Genomic DNA, 26,183 nt, shown 5'->3' on the forward strand with positions numbered 1-26,183 from the left:
CTTCAAGGTCATGTCCTTATGCACCTCTGCACTGCTTCCAGCACTGCAGCTATTTTGGAGTTGATACTTGGAATTCCTGTTAGGCTTTTAACTTGGAAATTCATTTTGTGGAAAAGGACAATAGTAGAAGGAAATACAACTTGGTTGTGAGTGAAAGTTTTTTATTTGAAAAGAATGCTTACCCAGGATGTTACAGTACAACTGTGCACTGACAGTGATGGTGTTTTACCCAGTAAATATAGGGGGGGAAAAAAAAACAGGACAAAAATGCTCGACCTCAGACAAACCACTCTTAAATCTTCCAGATTCAGAATGGTTCACTTTGACGCAGAAGACATTTCAACACATGGGGTGGGACTTCAGTGAAGCCATCTAAAAATAAAAATAAATAGCAGAAGCAATGGCAGCCCCAGAGAAGCGATGAAGGAAACCATCTTGAGTAGCATAGTAGCTAAATTGAGTATGTTTCTTATTTTATTGGTGGAACTTTTTGATCACATGCCCTGTAAATATAAACCACTGTGTTGGTAAGGATGTGGCTGACGCAGACCCCAGTCATTCACTAACAGTGTCAATGTGAGGTCTGATGTAGATAATGATCTATAACTTTTGGTACATTTAAGGCCTTTCATGGAGGTCTGTTGAATTACATGTGCTTTGATGTGTTTTGGTTATTTGCGTCAACAACCACAAAAAACGCCTAATAATTAAATCTAAATTTCTTCGTTAGCAGAATCTTGGAATTATTTGGAATTAATTGCGTGATGCTATTTGGGACAATTCTTAGGAGGGAAAAAAAAACTTAAACCAGTTCTTCAGCTAGCTTATATCTTACTTTAATACAAAAAAATCTGTTTGCACACAAGCTCCTACATGATCTGGAGTTGGCACACAGGTTCTTCATGGGGCCCTGACGATTCTTGTTTATATAAAATATTATGAGGTCATCATGTTGCCTAGCAGCCACCTGACAATGTGGCACAATGACACATTTGTAGCTTTTATGCACCTACAAGAGCCTTATGAAACTATTGTATCATTTTAATTTCACAATAGTAACACATAATTTATATCCCAAAAACTAAGCATGACATATTACGATGATGTCACACTGTCTAGCAACCACCTAACAACAAACTAAAGCCACAAACTAAACAATACTGCACCCTGGGAATTTACCAGTATATTAAATCTGCACTTACATTCTGAGCCACAGCTAAAAGCTTTAATTACTAGGATGATGCAAATCACTGCAGTGTTTTTACATACAATTGAGTACACATGCAAGCCATGTGTACTCAGCAATTTGTTACATTTATTTCCTACTTAGAGTTGAATGTCTTAATTTGATGACTTTCTATATACAACTTTAACATGTACATATAACTACATCTTGCAATGTCCAAATGCGATTTTCATATTATACAAATTGATATCTCCATCAATAACAATGTATACGTAACTAGATTAACACTCTTTATCGTAGTAGTATAGAAAATCCAATACAAACCATAAAGGATTTTTTGGGATAAATGTGAGAATCACACTAGACCCCTACTACTTTGCGCCATAAGACTTTCATAATCGAGATGTAACAGTGAAAGAACATTTCCCATTATTTGGCAGGTAATTACAGCATGAAATAATAACAGTTATGCTCCAAATTACTATATTTTACAATTAAAATTTCTCATTGTTTTATAAAAGACTTTAAAAAAACTTTTAACTTTTTTTATTTGAATATTAATGGAGTTTTCCTATACAATAACATTACCCAAAGCTATGGTTAAAAAGTCAACATATAGCAAAATATAGCTTAAGACTAAATAATTAGCAGCAACTACACAAATGTTTAAAACGTTCTTTCTGACTGTGACACAATGGAAAAGAAAACACCATTTGACAGTGACTGTGTCGTGTTTGTCTTTATGATTCGGCAGTCCTTTGTCAACAGGCATTCTTAACATATTTGCTACCCAGTGTGTAAATAACCTGTGTGAAGCCTTCTTTTTCAGCTGTGGTCCACACTGCTGCTGATAAAAGTGTAGTTTCACACACGTTGTGTCCCATAGTCTGTGTTGAAGGTCTCAACATGTCCAAGAATCGAAAGACCCTTAATAATCCCCGCTACTCATGATAAGTAATAGGATTTTTGGTTCCAGGCCGAACTGTGAAAGTCATACCATGTTGATATTTAGACTTCGGCCCATTGCTGAAAAGAAGAACATTTTATGTATGAATATATTAGCCAACCAGTGAGTTTTGGCATCTTAAAAAGTCAATGTGTGACATTTGAGCATGACAGTCTTACCTGGTCAAAGCTTTTGTTGGCGAGTTATCTGGATATTTTTTGTTCACTTTACGCTGCAGCTCCCTCATGTCCAGAGTTGCTGCTTTCTGGTGATATTTGGTAGTTGGTGATTTGAGCTGGTCATTGGACTCCCATTCATCAGAGGAAGGCTCTACATCTTCCTTTTGGTGGGAAATTTTGGGGGCCATTTCCTCCAGCTTCTTTTTTAGGATGCACTGGAGATCAAAATGTCTTTGTTCCAGAGTGCGTGCTGGCTGAGTGGAGTCTGGCTTGGGTTTTGTCTGGACTTGTGTCTTTGGTTGGACATTAGGAGGTGGGTGGTTCAGAGGAGGAGGAGGTGGAATTGAAGCTGGAGGTGCTGTATTCAGAGGAGGAGGTGGAATTGAAGCTGTAGGTGCTGTCTTCAGAGGAGGAGGTGGAATTGAAGAGGGAGGTGCTGTATTCAGAGGAGGAGGTGGAATTGAAGAGGGAGGTGCTGTCTTCAGAGGAGGAGGTGGAATTGAAGAGGGAGGTGCTGTATTCAGAGGAGGAGGTGGAATTGAAGCTGTAGGTGCTGTCTTCAGAGGAGGAGGTGGAATTGAAGAGGGAGGTGCTGTCTTCAGAGGAGGAGGTGGAATTGAAGAGGGAGGTGCTGTATTCAGAGGAGGAGGTGGAATTGAAGCTGAAGGTGCTGTCTTCAGAGGAGGAGGTGGAACTGAAGAGGGAGGACTTGCAGAGGGTTGTGTCTTATTCAAAGGATACTGAACTGAGGCAGGGGAAAGAGAGGTTACAGGTGGTGACGGTGCCTTTTTTGTGGGAGGGTCCGGTGGAATGATGGAAGGTGGCAGGTCCATAATCTTGCTTAAATCATCAAACTCTGGTGGTGGAGGCAGTAATGGCATGCTGAACCCATCTTTATTGCCCTCAGGTTGTGGAGTCTGAGACAGTGAGCTGCTTTGATATGCCTTTTGTCTCTCCTCTGCTTTTTTGCTAACAGCAGGGGTTTCTATAATCCTGTTGAGAGCTGGACTGGTAGATGGTGCCTGACCATTGACCAGGGCATGACTGCTTGAAGTTTCAGGAGCATCATTTGTTTGTGGACGGTCTACTGGACTGAAGGATTTTGGAGTCTCTGGTAATATTTTTTCTGTCAGTTTTACAGCTGAAGAGCCAGAACTTGAAAGGTCACTTGAGTGAATACTTGGCTGCTCACTGTTCTTTCCACTGTTTTCCTGTGAAACAGAGTGCGTCGTTCTGTTTTTCTCTCTTTCTTTAGCTGCCTTTAGAAGAGCCAGCGGAGAAGCTGCATTCCCGTCTCGTGCTCCATGGGTTTCACTTCCTTTCAGGTTACGTAGTTTGTGATCCAATATCGGACTGTATTTCTGGTTTGGATTTTGATACCGTACAGGTTTGACTGGGGCTGGACTTTGGTACTCTCCAGGTTTGACTGGGGCTGGACTTTGGTACTCTCTAGGATTTTCTGCTTTTGGACTTTCTGCTTTTGGACCTTGGTTCTCTCCAAGTTTGTCCTTGCTTGTCTCTAAATTAATCTGAGTATTGTCAACTTCATCAAGCTGTAGAGACTTCTGAGGCGGTGGCTGTACTGGTTTGGTTATTTCTGGTTGCACTGAAATTGTCTCTGTTTTAGCCTTTGTCTTAGTCTCTGTCTTAGTCACTGTCTTTTGCTCAAATAGGGTAGATTCAGAAGGTTGGGCAACTTGTAAATTCTCCTCCAGCTCCTTTACAATGGGAACTGGTTTAGATAGTGTAGGCACTTTGGGAGCATTACCGTCCACCTTGACGAGAACAGGGCCAGAGCTGGAAGACCCGGAATCTTCCAGGAGTAACATGTGCTTAGGTTTTTTGTCACGGTCTTCAAACACATTGAGAAATGAGGTCTTAGGAGCAGTGTTAACCTTTGCTGTGTTTTGGGGATTGAAAGTGGACAATGTGGGTGTCTGCACAGGGGGTGGTGGTGCAGGAGTCTGTGGGGGGGAGTCAGAGTTGGAGACTGAGGAAATTCTAATGGGCTTTGGAGGAGGTTTCTTCTGAGTCTTCTGTTGCCTTTCAGTAGGGGGCTGTGGGGCGGCAAATTTTGGATGCTCTGGAACTTGAGCTGATGGTGGACTAGAGATGGGTATGGATGATGGAGAGCCAGTAGAAGTGGTAGATGGAGGCTTTGGTGGAGCCATTGGTGGTGGTTTTAGGAAGGATAAATCCTTTGGTTCTACTGAAGGAGGGTTTGGTGCGGGCATGGAAGGAGGCTGTATGGTTGCTAGGTCTAGAGTGTTTAAGTCACCCAGGAAGTCTGGTGGAGGTGGAATCCATTCACTTGGAGGTGGTGGAGGTGCTACAGAAGGAGGAGGAGGAACAAATATTTCCCCTTTATCAAGGTTAGGCACTGAAGTAATGGAGCCATTGGACAATGGATCCCAACCAACTGTGGATGAGAAGACAGGACAAATGAGAAAGGTTTTTGCAGAAACAGACACAGTATTCAAATATGCAAACTTGCTGCATAAATAAGAGACTAAAATTGAAATCCGTCTGTTTCATTTAAAGAGTGCAATTCATTTGTGCATATAATATGCAATAATAAGAATATTATTAAAGAGGCAGAAACGATTATAAAGAATAAGAAAATTCTTTATAAAGCTTTAAATTCAGCTTTCTTACATAAATTTAGAATTGTTAAAAAAGGAAATAAAAGAAGTAAATGGTTTCCACTTATTATTGAGAATGCTAACACTCCCATTATGTAAATATATTTGGCATCTGGTATGACCGTTTGGACATTTTCAGGGGGAGTTATTGAGCAATGCCCGAGCAAACATTAACCTGCCCTCCTTTTTTTCCTCTTTATTTTGATTGCTGTGATCCATCAACCGAGTCTGAGCAAAAGCCCCACAAGTTATGTGGACTTTTTAGGGTCTAATTAATGGGATTCTTGCCTTTTAGTCAAGTTAAACCTAAAGTACATATTGGAAGGTAGCTAGATGCTCACCTGAACCGTTGGTCTTTGGACCATTGACAGGGGGCAGGAGAGGGACTTTCGGCATTGGGACAGCAAAGCCTTGGAAACTCTCAGACAAGGACTGCAAGGGAAGAAAATTAAACACCATCAGACTTGATTTTTCAAACCTCTTAACACAAGAGACAAAGATCAACAGTAAAATTGCGATAAGGCTATATACTGTAGCCTGTATGTACAGAGATTTTTGTCTGGCAAGTATTTGGTCTTGAGGTGCACAAACCAGTTCTCAACTATATCAGCTCTCAGTGTTCCTTGAAAACAGGTTGGCCTGTGCAATGCTTGCAGCATTTTTAGCGTCAGCAGAACTGAAGTAGCTGCCAAAATCATTTCAATGTGCTGTTACGTGAAAATTCTATGATGGTGGTTTACGGTGCCTTATGTTCACAAAATTAAGTACTAAATATGTCAGACTGCTTTGCAGCAACTTAGGTACATGTATAACCTTTAGGCTTCTTCAACATAAAACAGCTAGAGGTTTAAAAAAAATAAAAGAAAACACGTTTGCATACTTGAGTGATGAGAAATATTTGGTGAATCAGAGGATACACCTATTATTCATCACATTGTCTAAGATGGGCCTGGCTGAGAAAACTGCGTGTTACTTAGATACATGGGTGTTTTATGTTGTAGGCAAGAGGGGCAAAATAGAGGAAGAGTTATGGAAAGTACGTTGCTGTTCTCTCTACGACACCAAATAAATAGAGACTGTGTTGACACAATACAAATCTAAGAAACTTGGAAAGTTATATGTCCTTCAAATGGGCAGATATTCAGTCCAGGAATACATAACAGCTGTATCCTTTTGATCTTAGTCTGCTGCAGACCATTTGAGGAGGAAAGCAACAAGGACATTTTTAACTGGACTCAATTTATGCCCTAAGAGCTCCCCTTATACCACGTTTCAGCCATGCTGATTGTATGCAGTAATGAATTAAATCAGCATCAATAGATAAGAATAAAAATCTTCAGTTTCAGGCAGCTGCTGTCCTAAAAGATATATCACACCTTGAATAACACCCTCTTTTGCTAATAATCCCAGTTGCGTAGCTATTTGGAAAGGTATGAAAACTGCATCACGGAGCGAGGGCGTGCCATTAAAGACAGCGTATGATCCAGTTTGATTCCATCTCGCCTTTTCTCCGCGCTATGACTCACGTTCATCTGTCGCAGCGCTCAGAGCTGTCCTGCCCATGTGCTGCAGGGTGTGCCGCATCCACATGCCACAGACACATTCACAGAACACTCCCAGAAAACACTGAGCTGAGGTGTGTGAACCAAGTGCTCAGATGAGCTTTGCATTTTTGTCTGCAACATGACAATGCAATGGGAGACTTTAAGTGCAAGACTAAATTGTAATTGACTTGCTCTAATGTCCTATGGCAACTTTGGCAGCTGTAGCTTTTGTGCGCAGCGTGATGTGACCTGCAGAAGATCATTGATCGTGTTTTCTGCAAATTACCTGTTGAGACAGCATCGCTGTGAGATATGTCGTTTTTTTATAGTCATATTTCATGTCATTCTAAAAAAAGAAATGAGCATTATCACTCCCACATGAGATACTGGAAGAAAATAAGTCGAGATCTCTCTGTGGAGACTTTTACTGTGCGGACCACGTCACACATCAGATTGCACGAGTAAATAAACTCTTTAAACACTAAACTGTCAGCTATCAGTTCATTTGCATCTGCAGGCGCAGGGTTTGAGACTGAATAAAATGGTGGAGCTGTTCACATGCAAATCTTATTCATTAAATTCCATTTTATGTAGTGTCAAATCACAACAGTTGCCCCAAAGGGCTTTACATTGTAAGGTAAAGACCCGACAATAATACAGGGAAAACCCCAGTAATCAGATGACCCCCTATTAGGAAGTAGTTGGTGTCAGTGGGAAGGAAAAACTCCCTTTTAACAGGAAGAAGCCTCTGGCAGGCTCTGAGAGAGGCAGCCATCTGCTGTGACTGATTATGGTGAGGGTAGAGAGACAGGAGACACGTAAAACATGTCATTTCAATTTCAGAAACCGGGTAATGAACGTAAAAATTGATGTGAACCACATGGTTTCACAGAGATACTCACAGCACCATGCTTCACTGTGGGTCTAGCTCGCACACTTGCAGTCCCTGACTCATGAGTTGCAGATGACCCCAGGACCAACTCTACATTGTCTGTGAAAAAGAAAAAAGTAGATCATTAATATCCAGCAAAGCAAGTTCTGGTAGCAAAGCAAGTTCAATTGAATTGATTCAGCTATTAAATTACTAATCAAATCTCCATCATTAATCTGCCAGTCAAGGCCAAAACAATGATGTTGTACACTTGCAGTGTGCAGGTAATGAGATACTGTGTGCATCCAAGTGTCCTCTAAGTAGCTGTCAGTCAGCCTAATAATCTGCTGTGTGGCCGTTGGTTGTTGACAACAAAATAGCTATGCACAACTGAGCCGATGATTGCAGTCTTTATTTAAAGTCCACCATTGTGTTTAAGGGAAAACAGTTATGGTGCCAACTGAAATCCATTGCACCACCTTCTGCTTGCTGTACAACACCACAATGTTTATCATATAGCCAGACGTAAATAGTTTATCTGTCGCAAAGCCTGGAAGAATGAATTCAAGGTTTATTCTTGGGGGAAAAACTCGCTTTAACTGTGTTCACTCTTTGAGAGGAGCTTCATAACATGCAGCCAAATGTTGCTGCTTTTATGTAGCATAACCCTTTGTTCTTTAAACAAACAGTGCCACACAATGATCGTCCATTCTTAAGTCAAAGTGGTTAAGAGACCAGTCGCATTTGTCTTTCATGTCAGTGGAAAAGCCTGGTTTTTCTGTATGTATCTAAGTCACGGGATGACACAAGACACTCAATGATGACTTAAAAGTGCACCGAGGAAGAGACCCGAAACATGACCATAGTCATTTTCAGATGTGGAAGACAAGCAATAACATTCCTGGGAAACTGATGATTTGAGAACGTAAACCTAGAAGTCACACCTTTGTTCCAGTATGACACTGACTGCTGAAAGACACTTGTCACTTGAAGATTCTTACTCTATGTGTTCATTTAGCTTTCTATTACAAAAGCAGACACAAGAAGCAGTGTGACAGAGGAGCCTGTCATAATAGACAAGGAAAGGGAACTGTTTTCCCACCTATTCCCAGTAGTCACAGGGTGTAGGTCCTCATAGCTTTTATGCACTTCTGTGTCATTTCAGAAAAATGTGGGAACTACAGAATGAATTGGCTGCGGTATTAAACCAGTCTAAGCAAATGATTTGTTTTTCTTATTGCGCCCCTTTCTGATTTAAATAGGCAAATGATCTCTCCTGTGTTGCAGCTTTGCATAGAAATTGTCCTCTCCTTTTCTGCTTTCACTAGTCAAATTCCACTAATGTCACTTAGAGCTTATCAGTAAACTGATATCAGTGTGTGAAAGTAATATTTTTATTATTAAGCTATTAACTTGTGTTTCCTTTTTTTAAGGCTTTAAACTGCATCACACACTCTTGCTCAGCAGATGGAGCTTGCCCAGCTGTTGTACTATGGAAATATGCTGTTATGCATTGTTGTGGCCAGAAGAGTGAATTTGTTTGTGTCAGGTAAATAAAAGTACCGGTAACAGATTTCTGTTTTCATCTATAACACCGTGGATTGTATGTCTAAGAGTAGCTGACTCATATGAAATACACCCAAGGTACACATTTAGCTATTCTAGATGAAAACTTCAGTTTTGTCTGAGAAATCTTAACTTGGATCAAAGTGAACACAGTCTGAAGAGGACCCAGACTCTTGGATTTAAAATATGGATTTACTTTTGTTAAAAACACCGAACAAAATTCATAGATGACACCTGCTGCTACTTGTTTAAAGCACCTGAAGGATTCACTCCTGTCAGCACGTCTAAAGTTTGGAGCTTGGTGGAAACATATGTGTCCTATTGCAACACCAAGTCCAAAGGTCGTGCTGCTCTTCGCTGTAGGCGTAGATACCTGCTCTTATAAACAGACCGCACTAGACTCTACTCACCCATCTCCTGCATTTTGACATTGGTGTCGAAAAGAGAATGATTCTTTCGACCCAGAAAATTCAGCGACCCCTTCTTCATTGTTATTGATTAGTTGATGCGTAGCTACGATTCTCGGCTTCAGCGGATCATTGGCGCATTCTCGCCGGCAGGTAAATCCGGGATAAACCGCAAACGTGCTGCTCTGAATGACGGCGTTTCTCCAGGTACACCTGACTCCAGTGATTTGGTGCAAACTTCTCAGACAGACAGAGAAAATGGAGCAAACCCCGCCCACTCGGCTTTCATTGTGCCTCCCTGTTTCTGACTGTACAGCAGCAGCAGGTGAGGCCCTCGGCTCTCCTTACATTCCAGCGCAAACCTCACCTGTGGAAAGAATCAGGTCCTTTAATCACAGGTTTGCTTACGTTAATGGCCTGTACTCTCACTGTTTGATGAGTCAGCCATCCGCATCCGAGCTTTAGCGCACTGGTCTACCTGTATCTCTAAATATGGGACGAAGTGATCACATTAAAATGCTCAGGAACGCGGGTGAACTTTAATAGCATCTTAATCAAAAAAGACAACAGGGGTTTATTGCATGTAGGTCACTGCTATTATGGTCATAAATGTAAACAAAGAGTAAAATAAAACAAAGCATGTGAACACGTCGAAACATTTTAGTATCCTATTTTTATTTTATTTTATTTTATTTTTTGCTTATGCTTAAAAATTTGATCCAAGAAATGTATAAACCTAATAATGAGATTGTAAAGTGTGCTTGATTAAATCATTCAAAATGAATTAAAAGCCACAACATTAAATAAACTGGTTCTCTTTAAGGATGTAGACTAATACTGAAAGGGCTCCTTCTATCTCCCGGTGATTTTACATTTAATAGAGTACATTTTGCTGATTGCACTTGTCACGGTTCTGGGTCAGTTTCGACCCAGTATTTTGAGTTTTAATTGATTAGTTTATTTTTGAATGTTTATTGTGGTTTTGGGCGCTATGAGTATTATTATTATAATGATTATTATTATTAGAATTCTATGTTTCTGTTTATTCATGTTTAAGGATTTGTTCTCGGTTGTATCTCACGTTTAGTTTAGTTCAAGTTCCATGTGTCATTCTGTCTGTCTCTCAGTGTCAGGTCTGCGTCTTGGTGTAGTGTTCTCGTTTCCTGTTTTATTGTGAAGGCCTGCGTCTCGTGTGAGTGTGTTCAGTTTTACCTCTGTCTCGTCTTGTTGATTATTCCCAGCTGTGTCCACCACCTGTGTGTGATTCCCCTGTGTTTCTCTGTGTGTATTTAAGTCGTGTCCTCTGTCATTATAGTTGCTGGTCCGTCTGTGTATTCCACCATGTTTCATCCGTGTGTGCCGTCACCATCTTGTACCGTCGTCCACCTTGCTTTATGTTCGTGTTCATGCTCTGTAGTTTAGTTGTCCCAGTATAGTTTAGTTCTCCGTTTTGTCGTTTGCCTCTCTATATTTTTGTGTCAATAAATCACCTTCAGACCGTCACGACTGCCTGCGCTTGGATCCTCTTTTTCCTTTTTTTCACACGGCTCTTCTCACTCGCCGTGACAGCACTTTTGCTTGAGTACCATTTCACCTGCAACGGGGTATTTTATAGTGTGCTGTTGCTGCTTTTATGTACATGATTAATTATTTCCCTATCTGTGTGTCTTGCATGTGCACCTAAAACAATTGTTATGACATATGAATATAGTTTAAAGTCTGAAAAATAAAATCAATTATCAAAGTAAAACCATTGTTTATTGTAACCTTCCTTTTTAGATCAAAAATTCTAGAAGAGCAGCTATTAAAAAGTTAGGCCTAACTGACTGTTTACAAAGGAATGGTTTGAAGAGTTTCACAGAAACGGCACTAGTGAAGGTTACAAATGATCTTTTTACAGCCTTTTATAATGGACTCATCTCTGTGCTTGCCCTGGTAGATCTCAGTGCAGTGTTCAGTACCAGTACTGACCATAAAACGCTACTACTGAGATTAGAACACACACTTGGTATTAAAGGAACTGCGCTGCAGTGGCCTGAATTATATCTGGCTGATAGATAACTATATACGTTTTCATGGCTATGCAGATGATATCCAGCTTTATCTATGCATGAAGTTTCATCTTGATGCATTCTCAATCATCCGGGAAAGTAAATCTCCAAAAAGTTGATTCTGTTCATCTGGACGTAGTGTTTTGTGGGAGAAACATTTTGTCACTCATCCAAGTGACTTCTTCAGTCTCAGCTGACTGCAGGTTTCCCCAATCTTATAAACAGTACAATTGCATAATGACTGAAACCAGCCAACTGAAGGAACAATGGGATGGATGGTCATTCCTTAATCTTAATTATGCAAATTCTCATGACCATTGATCAACAACCACTGACCAAAACCCACTGATCAATGGCCATGAGATGAAACGTTTGTCCCACAAAACGCTACGTCCAGATGAACAGAATCAACTTTTTGGAGATATGCATGAAGTTGATACACGTCAACTAATTAAACTTCAGGCCTGTCTTGAAAACATAAAAACCTTGATAGCCTATAATTTCCTGCTTCTAAATTTAAACAAAATTGAGGTCGCTGTACTCTGCCTTACTTTAAAAAAATATTACCTTTGCCTTCAATACCACTGTGAGGAATCTTGGAGTAATTTATGACCAGGATATTTGGTTCAGTGAGCACATTATACAAATATGTAGAACTGCCTTCATTCTTTTGCGCAGTATGTCTAAAATGAGAAACATCCTGTCTCAGAGTGATGCTGAAAAACTAGTTTATGTATTTATTACTGGTAGGCTGCACAATTGTTGATTATTCTCCCATATTGACTTAACTTCACTACTGGATTTCTCTTACATTCAGAATCAAATTTAGAATCCTTGTCTTCAGATAAAAATTCTTGAATGATCAGGCGCCATCATATCTTAAAGACCTCACAGTAGCTTATTATCCTCTGGCTGTCCCTCTCTGATCCTGGTAAAAGGGGTTTTTTTCTCCCCACTGTCACCAAGTGCTTGCTCATAGGGGCTTGTCTAATTGCTCTGTTAGCAGGGGTGTCAAAATCATTTTACATTGTAGGCCACATACAGCACATGATGATCTCATGTGAGCCGGACCAGTGAAACTCCTCTTTCTGCCAGTGTACAGAAATTTAAGCAGATATCTTAAAATTAAAAAGAAGTCCTATTTCAATAGTATCTCTTCCTTTTTCCTTCCTTCCATTTTTTTCAAGATTCAAAGATTCAAAGTGTTTATTGTCATGTGTGCAGAAGAAATAGCATTTCTCTGTGCAATGAAATTCTTTCTTTGCTGTCCATACACAAATGCCAAGTTAGGTAGGGTTGAAGGAACAACATAAATAAGGATAAAAAAAAAAAGACAAGATATTAAGATAAATAAGGTAAAAAAGGATAAAAAAAAATAGTGAAAGATAAATAAGTAAATGAAGACAAGTGAGTTAAGCAGTTGTTAATGTCAAAGGATATACAAAGGAGCTTAATGTGCAAAGTGAACTTAGTGTGCAAATTGTCCTGATGTGCAAATTGCAGATGAGGTAGGTCAGCTGTTCAGGAGTCTGATAGCAGTTGGGAAGAAGGAGTAAATAAAATAAATCTGTCAGCACAACGTTTTGGACTTAAATTGTAAGAATAACTTTTACTACATAAATAAAACCAAACTGCACTGAACTGAAATCATAAAAAAAAAATTTCTTCATTCCTGTTTCAGTCACATTGGTGATCCAGTCAGAGAGTGACTGAAGAAAGACATTTGTCACTTAAAGATTCTTACTCTATGTGTTCATTCAGCTTTCTGTTAGACAAGCTGAGACAGGAACCAGAGTGACAGATGAGCCTGCCATAAAAAACAAGGAAAGAAAAACATATTTCCATCACAAGGTATAGGCATCATAATGTCCTCATAGTTTCCACTTTGAAGCAAAAATGTGTCACATGTGATTTACAGGTAGACCTAAAATACATTTCTGACATAGAAATATAAAACAAACATTATTAAAGAACAACATAAATCACAGTAATTGAAGTTTTAAAAATGCTATGGTGTGTGGAAGCTAAAATAAAGTCTAATATAGATAAAGCAAAGATATGATGGCACTATAACGTGTTGTAAAAGTAATCAACTCTTTCTCTCCATTAATGTATGCAAGGTGCTTGAACAAAACAAATCACAAGAGTTATATTCAACCCTCTGGATAATTGTTCAGTTAGCTATTAGCTCACGTTGGAACATTACATTTGTGTGATAAATGAATGTTTTTAATCTTAAATAAATCTTTGATATTACTGAAGGAAAACCTTCATTCCTTGGTGTGACTTTCTTAAGGATAGTGAAGGATGAGAAACGTGGAAGCAGGATACTCATAAATTTGATTTTGGCTAAAAGGGGTCAAAAGTCTTAAACAGATGAGCTAACCCCTTAAAGTAACCTGTAACAGCATTTTATCTACTCTGCATCACAGTTTAACAACCTGTGGGTATTTGGGGTTGATTACAGCTGGTAGCAGAGTAATAATTTGTAGAAGTATGTTTCCTTTACACTGATATTCAGTTTTATAAAACACTTTATACTTTTTACTTTGTATTTCATAATATTTTAGAAGGATTTAATTTGTGGTGCTCATATAGTCAATTCAAAGCTGCAGTTACTCGTTGTTATTAATATACACTGTTATCAGTATATTGGTACCACTTTACAATAAGGCTCCCCTTATAGATGCTAATAAATAGTTTATAGCTATATTATTAATTAATTTGTAAATGCTTTATAAACCATTATTAATGGTTTATTATGCATTAGTTAAGGGTGAGAAAGAGGAAAAAAACTGACCGGTTTCTTGCCAAATAGTGAGCCAAATGTGTTCACCTATATATTTCATCTAGAGTTGCTATATTAAACATTTCAGACTAAGTTACTATCCTGTAAGCACAATCAGCATTTGTAAACATATTTTTTATCATATAAAATTGTACTTCAGAAATGCATTATAAATATCCACAACTATCAATCGGAGCTTTGTTGTAAAGTGTAAAGCATAAAACCATTTATTAATGAATAATAAATATTTATAAATGCCAAATGGGAGCCTTATTGTAAAGTGTAAAGCATGACACCATTTATTTATGACTAATAAACATTTATAAATGCCAAATGGGAGCCTTATTGTAAAGTGTAAAGCATAACACCATTTATTAATGACTACTAAACATAAATGACAAAAGAGAGTTTTGTTGTAAAGTTTAAAACATGTCAACATTTATTAAGGACTAATAAACATTTATAAATGCCAAATGGGAGCCTTATTGTAAAGTGTAAAGCATAACACCATTTATTAATCACTAATAAACATTTATAAATGACAAAAGATAGCTTTGTCGTAAAGTTTAAAACATGTCAACATTTATTAATCACTAATAAACATTTATAAATGCCAAAAGTGAGTCTTAAATGGGCAGTGGGCAGGGATAGCTCAGTAGGTAAAGTGGTCGCCCCATGATCGGAAGGTCGGCGGTTCGAATCCACTTAACGGCTACCCTGAGGTACCCCTGAGCAAGGTACCGTCCCTACACACTGCTCCCCGGGCGCCTGCTTAGTGGGCTGCCCACTGCTTCACTGAGTGAATGGGTCAAATGCAGAGAAAAACAAGTAATTTCCCCATGGGGATCAATAAAGTATCCATTATTATTATTATTATTATTAAATGTATAATGTCACCATTTATAACACTTAGACCTAAATTACAATCAGTGCTTGAAATAACATTTAACTACTGTCAAAAATGGCAATGTATTGTAAGAGTAACACATGTAAAATTAAATGTGTTTTTTAAAACACCAAACAGTCACCCACTCCAAAAAAAGTTCATGCCAGACTGGTTCAAACTGGAAATATTTTTTGTATGTCCTTAAATAAGCGTCCCAGTGGTCCATCAGGGTGTCGCGAACCAAGCCAAGATGACCACTCAAGAACCATCAGGTGTTCCTCCAGCAACTTCTCAGTGCGATTTCCTCTTAGTCTACGGACATGTCCTTTGATGGTCATCCAAGCCCTTTCGATATGCTGTGTATGACTGCCAGATTGAGGATCTACAAACCACCTGCTGTGATTTACAGTGTAATGTCTGTACCCTATGTTTGTCAAAACATTCTTGTAGGCTCTCCACTCATCACTGATAATGGCACTACCCAACTTAACATGCTGTCTGATCAGAGGAACAAGGTGGCGCCTTGATCGTTTTTCAACAAGTTTTAACACGAGCCTTCGCCTTTTGTCTTTAATTCCCATCATTCCAAATACCCATTTCTTCCTTTTCCATGCATTTCCAAAGCGTCCACGTGCATACTGAAAACAAAAAGAATAAAATTAAATAGAATTAAAATGAAAAAGAATAAAATTAAATATCTACAAAGAAACATTCAAAAAGATGGTTGCTTCTACTAATTTTTTTTACTTATGGTAAATGGTAAATGGCCTGCATTTGTATAGCGCTTTACTAGTCCCTAAGGACCCCAAAGCGCTTTACACTACATTCAGTCATTCACTCATTCACACACACATTCACACACTGGCAATGGCAAGCTACATTGTAGCCACAGCTGCCCTGGGGCGCACTGACAGAGGCGAGGCTGCCGGACACAGGCGCCACCGGGCCCTCTGACCACCACCAGTAGGCAAACATGGGGTTAGTATCTTGCCCAAGGATATTTGGCATGCAGCCAGGAGGCAGCCTGGGATCGAACCACCGACCTTCTGATTAGTTAGATTATGGTAAAGGTTTCCATGTTTAGAGGACACAGTCAGATCTGCATTGATTCTAACAAACCTGTCTGAGAGTTTACCAACCTTTCGCTGATGACCTTAGACAGCTTTCATCTATAACCACAAATTCTCTGTCACCACCAAGACGGTGTCCATTGTTTATTCTGTGTCTTTTAATTGCACGTATACAAACATGTCGAATGTGTCTTGCCATGCTACCTAGTGTTCTGGAGCTGCCAGCCACTTCATCATCGATCATATCTACTTGTCTGAGCCTGAGCCCTTGTGAAAATCTGTGATAGAAATTGAGGCAATTATTACTTACTGAGGCCCTAATTTTATTTCACAAGTCTCGTATTGGTGTTCAATTATGAAAGGTGCATTGCTATTAATGTCTACATCTACATATACCTGTAAATGAACTTCATCCAACTGAAAAGAGATGTTTTTGATTTCTCAAAGAGGGAGCCAGTTCTAATTGTTCTGGAAACTTTCCTATGACTTGCTCTTTTGCAGCACCTGAGAACATATCAATGAGTTAAGTAAAGAAATGGACCCTTAAACAAGAGCATTAATTGAAAAGATAATCACAAAATTAAGTATGAAGAAAATAATAATGAAAAGAGGTTAATGCTCCCTCTTGCATTGATAACCGAAATATTTTGTTATATTTACTACATGCACTACATTATCATGCATTATACATACCACATATATTGGTCTTTCTTCACCACGGAAATCATTTTCATCTTATGGTGACAAACAGGACATCTAAGCTTCTTTTTTAGCAGGTGTTTCTTCTGCAGCCATTTAATGAGCCTTAGTGCCTTATATTTAGTTTGTTTTCCTTCTATTCTGGCGCGCAATCTCATTCCCAAGGACATTCTGGTGGAAAAAAAATGAGTAATTTATTTTATTATCACCTCGAAACACCGTAAAATACTCTATGGGAGTCTAGTGCAAATCGGTTCAGAGTTAAAGAACTTCACATGCTATATAAAACAAGCCCTATAATCAAAAATAGTCCCACGCAAAAAAGAGGATTGTCTCACCTGTTATAATGTATCTCCGACTTTGTTATGTAGATCTAACCCGCTGGATTCATGCTAAAAAAATATGTTCTGCTGCCAAAGGGAGGGAAAACAAATTTAATTTAAACGCAGAGGAGCTTATACAACCATCCAATCACAGTTAACTTTATTAAGGAAAGCCCCTCCTCTCAGAGCGCGACAGGCAGTGGAGCGCTCTGGAAGGTCAAGCCAAAGGGGCACGAACAGACACACTGAAGGCGCTCGTTCAAGTTGCTGCGCCATGGATGGAGCAGAAGATAAAAATTTGTGTGCGTCTGCGACTTACACAGTTAGCACACGTTCGAAGAGATACAAAAAGCAGAGACTGGATGATCTAGATTGCACTAAGCCAACGACGTCAGCAGTTAGACATGAAGGTGAGTATAATGCTAGCTAGCTAGCTACCGAGCCATTTGGCTGCTAGCTACAGTGGCTAACTAACATCACATAACATGTGAATAGCTCTATTACTATTGGTTATTCCAAACGATTGATATCACTTAGTTGTATATTTTTAGTTTTGTTTATGTGCATCATTAAATTTATATTAAACACCCTGGTAAGGCAGTACACATAAGAATTATTTGCCTTGTTTTAGAAATGTCTGAACCACCAGATGTGTATATAACATAATTTTTACAAAGTGGCTTTTTATAAATTCAAGTTGTAACCGTTTTTAATCAATATTTTATTTGAGTTTCCCAAGTTTAGATTATAAATTATTTTAGTATTGTAATTTAATAATTGTTTGTTCTTTAGATTCTTCTTCTAATCCTGCCCCTACTGCAACTGCCCTTCTTAACAAGGAGCGAGAGAAACTGACTTTTCTTAAGGAGGAACTGGAGCGCGACACCCTGATGGACCACTGGGACGCTTATTTAAGGACATACAAAAAATATTTCCAGTTTGAACCAGTCTGGCATGAACTTTTTTTGGAGTGGGTGACTGTTTGGTGTTTTAAAAAACACATTTAATTTTACATGTGTTACTCTTACAATACATTGCCATTTTTGACAGTAGTTAAATGTTATTTCAAGCACTGATTGTAATTTAGGTCTAAGTGTTATAAATGGTGACATTATACATTTAAGACTCACTTTTGGCAATGTTTAATATAGCAACTCTAGATGAAATATATAGGTGAACACATTTGGCTCACTATTTGGCAAGAAACCGGTCAGTTTTTTTCCTCTTTCTCACCCTTAACTAATGCATAATAAACCATTAATAATGGTTTATAAAGCATTTACAAATTAATTAATAATATAGCTATAAACTATTTATTAGCATCTATAAGGGGAGCCTTATTGTAAAGTGGTACCAGTATATTAATAATGTACTTGATTGGTCTAAAGTGCATTATAGTAAACTCACTCCAGTAAGCTTAAAAATGGAGAAATTATAATGAGTAAACATAAAATTCTTGATAAAAATATTCTGATTTTCTGACAATAGTGTTGAGATAAAGTTTAGGCCTTCAGTTTGTCCGAGCATTACAATAACTAAGTACATGATGTGGTTTAAAATTTACATTTTATTTTCATGTCATCCAGCAACAGACACAGTTAGATACATTAATTTTTGGACAATGATACATTTTTCGGTGCACCACCACAGTGGATTTTAGACCAGATAATCAATATCTAATTGGAGTGCCGACTTTCAGCTTTAATTCAGTGGGTTTAAATTTCTGAGTTAACTATTGGAGATACATCGTTCTCAGAAGTACTTGGACAATTAAGTGATAAACTGTTTCAAGGTCAAGTAAAGCCTGCTTACTTGTTATTTCAAACTAACTAATCAGATAAAAGATCTGGAGTTGATTTCAGGTCTTGAACTTTCATTTGCTATTGTTAACTGGAATTCTAAACATGCGGTCCAAAGACATGTCCATGTAAGTAAAGAAAGCCATCATTAGGCTGAACAATCAAAATAAACCAGTCCGAGAAACAGAAAAAGGAGTGGCCAAATCAGCAGTCATGTACACTCTAAAATGGAACCAGTGGAGCAAGGTCATTAGCGTTTATTAATCATGTGACTGCTGATAGACGTAGCAGGGTGGATTGTGAAGTATACAGGGTTATACTCTCTGCTCAAATTCAGCCAAATGCCGCAAAACAGTTTACACAGTATTTCACAGTGTGAGTGAATGATGACACAAAAGGAAAAAAAGAAATAGTTTCTCAGGGCAAAGAAATGGGATATTCTTCAGTTGCCAAGTCGGCTATCTGATTCCAGCCCCAAAGAGCGTGCTTTTTATTTATTAGATTCAAAACTGAATGCAGCAGCTGAAGGTAGCTGCAGTAAAAGGCCTAACGGAGCATCTCAGTGAAGGAAACACAGCACTTGGTAATGTCCATGGGTTCTACACTTCAAACTGTCCCACAGACCTTACATTTAAAACTACTTCAGGTTGTCCACATCATTTTGTGCTTCTAAAAACAGGAGACTGTATATGATAATAGAGTCCAACACTTAGCTGTGTTTTGTTGTTGCTGATTCCTTTCACTATTTGATATGTTTTCTGGTGTTTTTGTGTTAAGATTTAGCTGCTGAAACAGATGAACTGATTGATGCCTCGGTGCTCATCTTCAAGGTTCTCTCTTTCAAATGTTAAATTTAAAGAAAGGTTTCAATAGATATCCAACAACAGCTACGATCTAGAGAGGTACAACTAACACAATAACTTAGATCCCTGTCACCCAACATATAGAGCTCTTACCTTAAAGACCTCATAGTACTCTTACCACATACTGACTGGTTCCAGCCCTCGCCTGCAGCCTGTGAAAATATTATACACTTTTTTATTGTGAAGGTCTCCTCCACAGGTCTCAAATCTCTCCTTCATGACCCCTCAGTCTCTACTTCCTGCGCTGCTGTCTTTGACAGGTTTGAGCCCGTGACTCTCTTCTCTTTAAAGGAGATTTTTGGTCGTTTTAAGCCTGCAGGGTCTCCAAGGATGTCCCTCCTCGACTCTTAAAAGAGGTGTTACCAGCAGTTGGACCTTTGGTTCTTGAGCTGGTAAAACACAGTCTGATGTTAGTTTGATGCCCTAAAGATTTTAAACATGCTCTAGTCAAACCCCTGATTAAAAAACCTGCTCTTGATCCTGCAATTTTTGCAAATTACAAGCCTATCTCCAAACTACCTTTTCTTTCCAGAATTCTTGAAAAGATAGCTCACAGCTAATTAATGACATTCCTGGAAAATGATTTAGACGTTTTCCAATTTCCAAGTTTTTAATGACATATTTTTAGCTACTGACGCTGGGAACTGTGTTGTTCATGTGCTTTTAGATTTGATGGCTGCGTTTGATACAGTGGATTGTGCCATTTTACTCTCTTGTTTGGAGCACCGGGTGGGCATTAGGGGCACAGCACTGGAGTGGTTCAGGTCCTGCTTGGCTGGGTGAACTTTTTGTGTCTGTCTCTGTGACCATGTGTCGTCCTCCGCTCCTCTCTTGTGTGGTGTCCCACAGGGCTCAGTTCTAGAGCCCCTCCTCTTTTCTTTGTATCTGGTCCCTCTTGGTTCTATACTGAGAAAACATGGCATTGCATTTCATCTCTATGCTGATGACTGTCAGATCTATGTCCCTCTAAAGAAAAAAGGCACATATTCCATACAGCCATTACTTCAGTGTCTTGATGACATTAGGGTTGGATGTCTCTTAACCTTTAAAAATTTAATGACAAAAAGACTGAGGTGATGGTTTTTGGTAGCCCCACTGAGACCCCCAATGTGTTTTTAGATACCTTGGCCCAGTATAATAAGCCATCTGTCACAAACCTGGGAGTCAAAGTGGACTCTGAACTGAAGCTTGACAGTTGGATTAAAGCTTCTTTCATCTTAGGCAGCTGGTTAAAATAAAGCCAGTTCTTTCACAGCAGCACTTTGAGACAGTTATCCACGCCTTTGTTAGCACCTGATCTGGATTACTGTAATGCACTTTATATAGGGGTCAGTACTTCATACATTACTCATTTACAGAGATGCAAAATGCTGCAGCTCATCTTTTAACTGGCACTCAAAGGTTTGAGAACATTTCCCCTATTTCAGCTTCACTGGCTGTCCACTCCTTTTAGGGTTCATTTTAAAATTCTCTTATTGGCTTTTAAAGCCCTCCATGGCCTAGCCCCATCTTATCTCTCTGAGCTGCGCCTTAAACGCCCACCTGCTCTCTCAGGTCAGCTGATCAGCTGAATGTACCCAGGACTGAGACTAAACTTAGAGGAGATCGTGCTTTTGCTGTAGCAGCTCCCAAACTGTGGAACGATCTGCCTTTAGAGATTAGACAGGCCTGTTTTTTAAATCACTCCTGAAAACCCATCTCTTCACCCTGGCCTTTGACACTTTGTGAGATGTTGGTTTTAGTTTATTTTCATTTTGGTTGTTTTAGTTTATTCTATGCTGTTTTATCTTGTTTTTAAATATAGGGCTGTTTTAATTTTTGTGTATTTTATTTTATTTTCTACTGTTTTGTTTTATTCTATTGTTCTTAATTTATTTACTGTACCGCACTTTGTCCTGTGCTGGGCATTTTAAAGTGCTTTATAAATAAAGTTGGATTGGATTGGATTTTAAAATATACAACGTAGGCCTCTGTGAATCACTTTTCCAGCGCTGATGTACTTTTACATGAAATAAACTCAGGCATATTAACTGAATTTAACTTAAGATTTCACAGAACTCACTTCATTTTGCACACTAAGCTCTGGCAACGTATGCGTTAAGTAAGTAACTCTGCTTAATGTAACTGTTGCACAAACATAAGTTGCTTTTTTTCTCTGAGGCATGCTTGAGTTGCTTTTTTTTGGTAAACATAAGATATGAAATGAGATTTAAATCTCAATGAGACTTTTCACCTGGATAAATAAAGGATAATAAGGTAGCTTTCACATAGTGTAGGGCCAGATTTAACTTAAGTATATTTTGTATAAATGACAGGATGAGGAATATACACATTAAAATATAGAATGTAGTTATGTAAGCGCAGTTTTGGCACAATGCTTTAATTGATTGTTTTTATTTTATTGCTGTCCAGAAAACCAGTCGGTCCTTTAAAAAAAGAAAAAGAAAAAAAGTCTGTCTGTAGCACCAGGTCGTCATGGAGACAAGCTGGTCCATCCAGTTCCTCTGTAGTTGATGGAAGGTGATCGTGGCCATGATTTTCATTGAAATGTGAGGAATGTGTGGTGTGAATGCGCTTTTAATGGTTTACCTGCTTGACAGTACTGGACTTACTGCCCAAGATGAGACGGCAGTAACAGAAAGAGTTACCCATAGCATGAGCGTCATTCACTTAGTTACCAATTATCACAAATAAGCAATGGAAGTGTTGCTGTTTTTTATTTAACTGAGCTTCTTCCTTTTTTCCACTTGCTTCCACTGCAACTTTAGCTATGAACCATGAAAAGACAGACGGCTTACAGGCACTGAAGTAAAAGGAAATGAAGACCTAAAAAACACAAATATTTTTTGCATTCCATTATGATGTGGTGTAAACTGGCTGGAAGTGGAAATGAAAGCACTGATGAGATCTTAAAATTTACTGAATCAAAGAATGTGTGCAACGAAGCAGTTTCGGTGCATGGCAGCATCGTAGACCCACACTGTAGCTTTCATTTTCATTATTACTGCGAAAAGTGTTCACAGGAAGATCTGCGGCTTCTCCCGACGAATGAAGGCACTGTTGGTGTGAATCCTGATGCTGAGTTTTAGTTCAAATCTTTGTTGTTCACCACTGTGTGTCGTCAGGAGGCTGTTATATATATACCTCTATCTCCATTTGTTACTGTCCTTTCATTCTATTGTTTGAGAATAGTGACTTTTGTGTATTTATGTATGAGTTTCTTTTAATTCATGAAAGCTCACTTTGTCTACTCTGCAGTCCTTCGAAATTTTTCAAAACCTGTTTCAGTGTAATGAGGTATGTCAAAGAAAGTTGGTGCTTCTTGTGGCTAATTTGATTATTAGTGTATCATTCTCCTTGTTAAAGAAACCTTCTCTGGTGACAGAAGCAGTAGTCTAATGAAACCAAAACTATATGCATACCTGCTGCTAAGTGAGAGCTTAGAACACAGTGTACCACCTTTAATTCAGCGTATCACTGTTACATGTGGTATTATTTTGGATAGTAGCGCAGTACGGGAGACCGGGGATAGTTGTAACGTGGGTCAGTTGTAACACTTCCAATTTCTCCAATCAGGGCTAAGTTTCAAATGATGTGACTCATCCTGTGCATGCCCAATTCAGTTCTGCTATCACATGTGAAAAATCAGCACATTTTGTCAAACACAGACAGTTTAACATGAAAAAAAGTAATTTGTATGCCAAAAAGTAAGTTTTTCTACTTTATTTCAATTTCTAATAGCATTATCTGCTTTGCAGTTAAACTCATCAAACTTAAATTATGTTATTTGTATGTCTATGGGGATATATTCTGTGTAGGTCTTTAGTGCTAATGTTTTAGCCATTGGCTGTAATGTTAGCTAGTTCATGGCTATAGGAGTCTGGGTCAGTTGTAACAGCAACAGTCTGGGTTAGTTGTAACAATAATGCAGATGTTACAACTTACCACAGTATTACTTTAACTTATATTAAACAAGTTGGGGCAACGACATCAGCAGAGAGAGGTTCACTGGTCGCATTTGTATATGTGGTTAATGCCATTGACAACACAATTCCTCCACTGTTTGTGTTCCAACACATACATTATGCAGACCACTGTGTCAGAGATGGACCAGTAGGAAGTATTGATAGTGGAAATAAGTCAGGATGGGTGCAAGAAACAGATTTCCTCATCTTTCTGAAGCACTCTGCAAACCACACCAAGGTATGATAAAAAGTAATGGAATTGCGATGCTGGTGAACAACTAAATTTTTTCAGCTTCATTGTTATGTTTAAAATTGGTGCAAGAGTTGTAGGTTATAATGCCCACTGAGCCAATGAGGCCAAACTCAAGGAAGACCAACCAAAATTAATGAAATATTCAGTTGCAGAAAATTCCATAATTTGTCTTTTTTGGGGGGTTGGAATATGTTCAAAAGCTAGATTTCTGCATTCTGTCACACACACACATAGCTACATAAATGGCTCTAAGTGCATTCATGTGTTGAATAAACAAAGATTACATGTTAATGTTTTGTTAGTACCCTTATTTCATTGTGTTACATTTTACCCCAGGATATGTTACAACTAACCCAGACTATGGGGTTAATTGTAACATTTCACTCTTCGTGTTTGAGACCATACCATGCAATGGGTAATTGTGCTGCAGAGAAAATAGCTGCACTATTTAATAGCAGAGACATGTAAATACTTTGCATTACATTTTGAATCCACTACCTTCAACGAGCTCCAATTTACAGACAGAAATGTCAAAAATGTTACAACTGTCCCCGGTCTCCCCTAAATGGGTAAGTTGAGAGATCACAGAGATAAGACTGGAGAAAGGACATGTGTTATTATAGGGAAATATTCTCAGTGCTTCTTGAATGTAGTTCTTATCAACATCTGCATAAAAACAGTAGCAGCAGAAGACTCACTGTGTTGGCTGAGGGACTTCAGGCCAGCTGATTTCACCTGTGGGACAGTGACAGGACTACAACCCGAGGAAGAAGATTATCCACGCGTACTCAGTCCTGATTTATAGTTTATGCTGCTGTTTTATCAACATAAAATTATATGAAGTTTTTCACTCTTTCAACCATTCGAGTAGGAATTACAACATCGACTCTTCCAAACTGAACTATCTCAACAACTTCTGGATATTTTGCTTATTTGTTCCGATTATTTATGAGCGATTTGTGAACCATGATTAAATTTTTCAGCTTTGATGTTACAATAATTTTGCTTGTTTTTTTTTAGCACAGACATATTGAAGAAAAAAGGAAAAGAAGGAGGAATGCATTAGCTTTGAGTAATCATAAAGAGTTGCATAAATCCACACCCTTTTTGATAAATAATATTTATCAATACCTATCAATAACAACCAAAAAGCTCAATAATGCCTACAGAGGGAGAATTATATAAAGCAGCGATAACTGACACTAAGCTGACACCTGCTGGTTGACAAATGTAACAATGAAGCAGTCAGTTTGAGTCACTTGTTAACCCGGATCTCCTGTGTCATATTTATTCACCGTAATTCCAGGAAGTCAGAAGAAGACAACATGACCGATGTGTGAAATGAAACAAAATGTCACAACTGCAGCGACTGCATCCCAGGTTGTGGTGATATCTTCATGAAGCAAAAAGAGTACACAGAGAAACCGATTTCTAGCTGCACTATTTTACCACTAGATTGTTATTAACTGAGCCAAGCAGGTTATGTTTTTGCAACCGTTTGTGAGTGCGTGCCATAATTTTGTCTGTGAACTTTAGAGCTTGAAGAGTTGTGAATGAATTCTGATAAAACCTTGTAGGAGAGTGGAGTCATGTAAACAATTAACACTGAGGTGTATGCAAGCCAAAGTGTACCCAAAGACTTATAAGTGTGGTGTGTAGTGTTAACATGTTGAAAGATTTAAAATCTCCTGTCATATTTAACCTTTGACCTCTCCTTCAAGGTCAATAGATTGATCTGAAGGGCAAAGTGCTAATAAAGGGACATAGAATTAATTCATTGCTTTTTGCCATTGTTTGCATTGGCAACATACAGACAATCAAATATTGGGATACTAAATATCACATTACTTTATTGTGGCTTGTTATTTCGATTACAGTAACAGGTTATAACCAGGGACGTGCAGAGGGGGGGGCTAGAGGGGCTTGAGCACCCGCCCCTTTCCTGATGAGTGCCCAAAGTGCCCTTTTGTTGAGGCAACTTTTAAATTTTTTTATTTTTTTTTTATTTATTTATTTATTTTATGTGTGTGTGCGTGCGGAGTCCTGTCTGTGCCCCTCAACAATAATATTTAACTATTAATCACAGTTTTGCTAAATAAAAGGATCTGGCTTGCATCAGTCACATGATCACATTTAACCAATGAT

General features: G+C 38.6%; 1 protein-coding gene across 2 annotated transcripts; it reads right to left on the bottom strand.

Moving 5' to 3' along the window:
* Nucleotides 1-144: 144 nt before the first annotated feature.
* Nucleotides 145-9,592, bottom strand: LOC101469155 (uncharacterized). 2 transcript variants are annotated; one of them, XM_076884007.1, is made up of 6 exons: nucleotides 9,345-9,592; nucleotides 7,400-7,488; nucleotides 5,295-5,385; nucleotides 3,732-4,730; nucleotides 2,312-3,698; nucleotides 145-2,212 (listed from the first exon to the last, which is right to left on the bottom strand). In XM_076884007.1, exons 1-6 carry the CDS (start codon nucleotides 9,421-9,423, stop codon nucleotides 2,128-2,130), a joined length of 2,730 nt encoding a protein of 909 aa, XP_076740122.1. In that variant the 5' UTR covers nucleotides 9,424-9,592; the 3' UTR covers nucleotides 145-2,127. The 2 variants fall into 2 exon arrangements, with proteins under 2 accessions (XP_076740122.1, XP_004545403.4); XM_004545346.6 differs by having other exon boundaries at nucleotides 2,312-4,730.
* Nucleotides 9,593-26,183: the final 16,591 nt, after the last annotated feature.

The sequence above is a fragment of the Maylandia zebra genome, linkage group LG5 (assembly GCF_041146795.1).
Source record: "Maylandia zebra isolate NMK-2024a linkage group LG5, Mzebra_GT3a, whole genome shotgun sequence".
NCBI classification, from domain to species: Eukaryota; Metazoa; Chordata; class Actinopteri; order Cichliformes; family Cichlidae; genus Maylandia; species Maylandia zebra.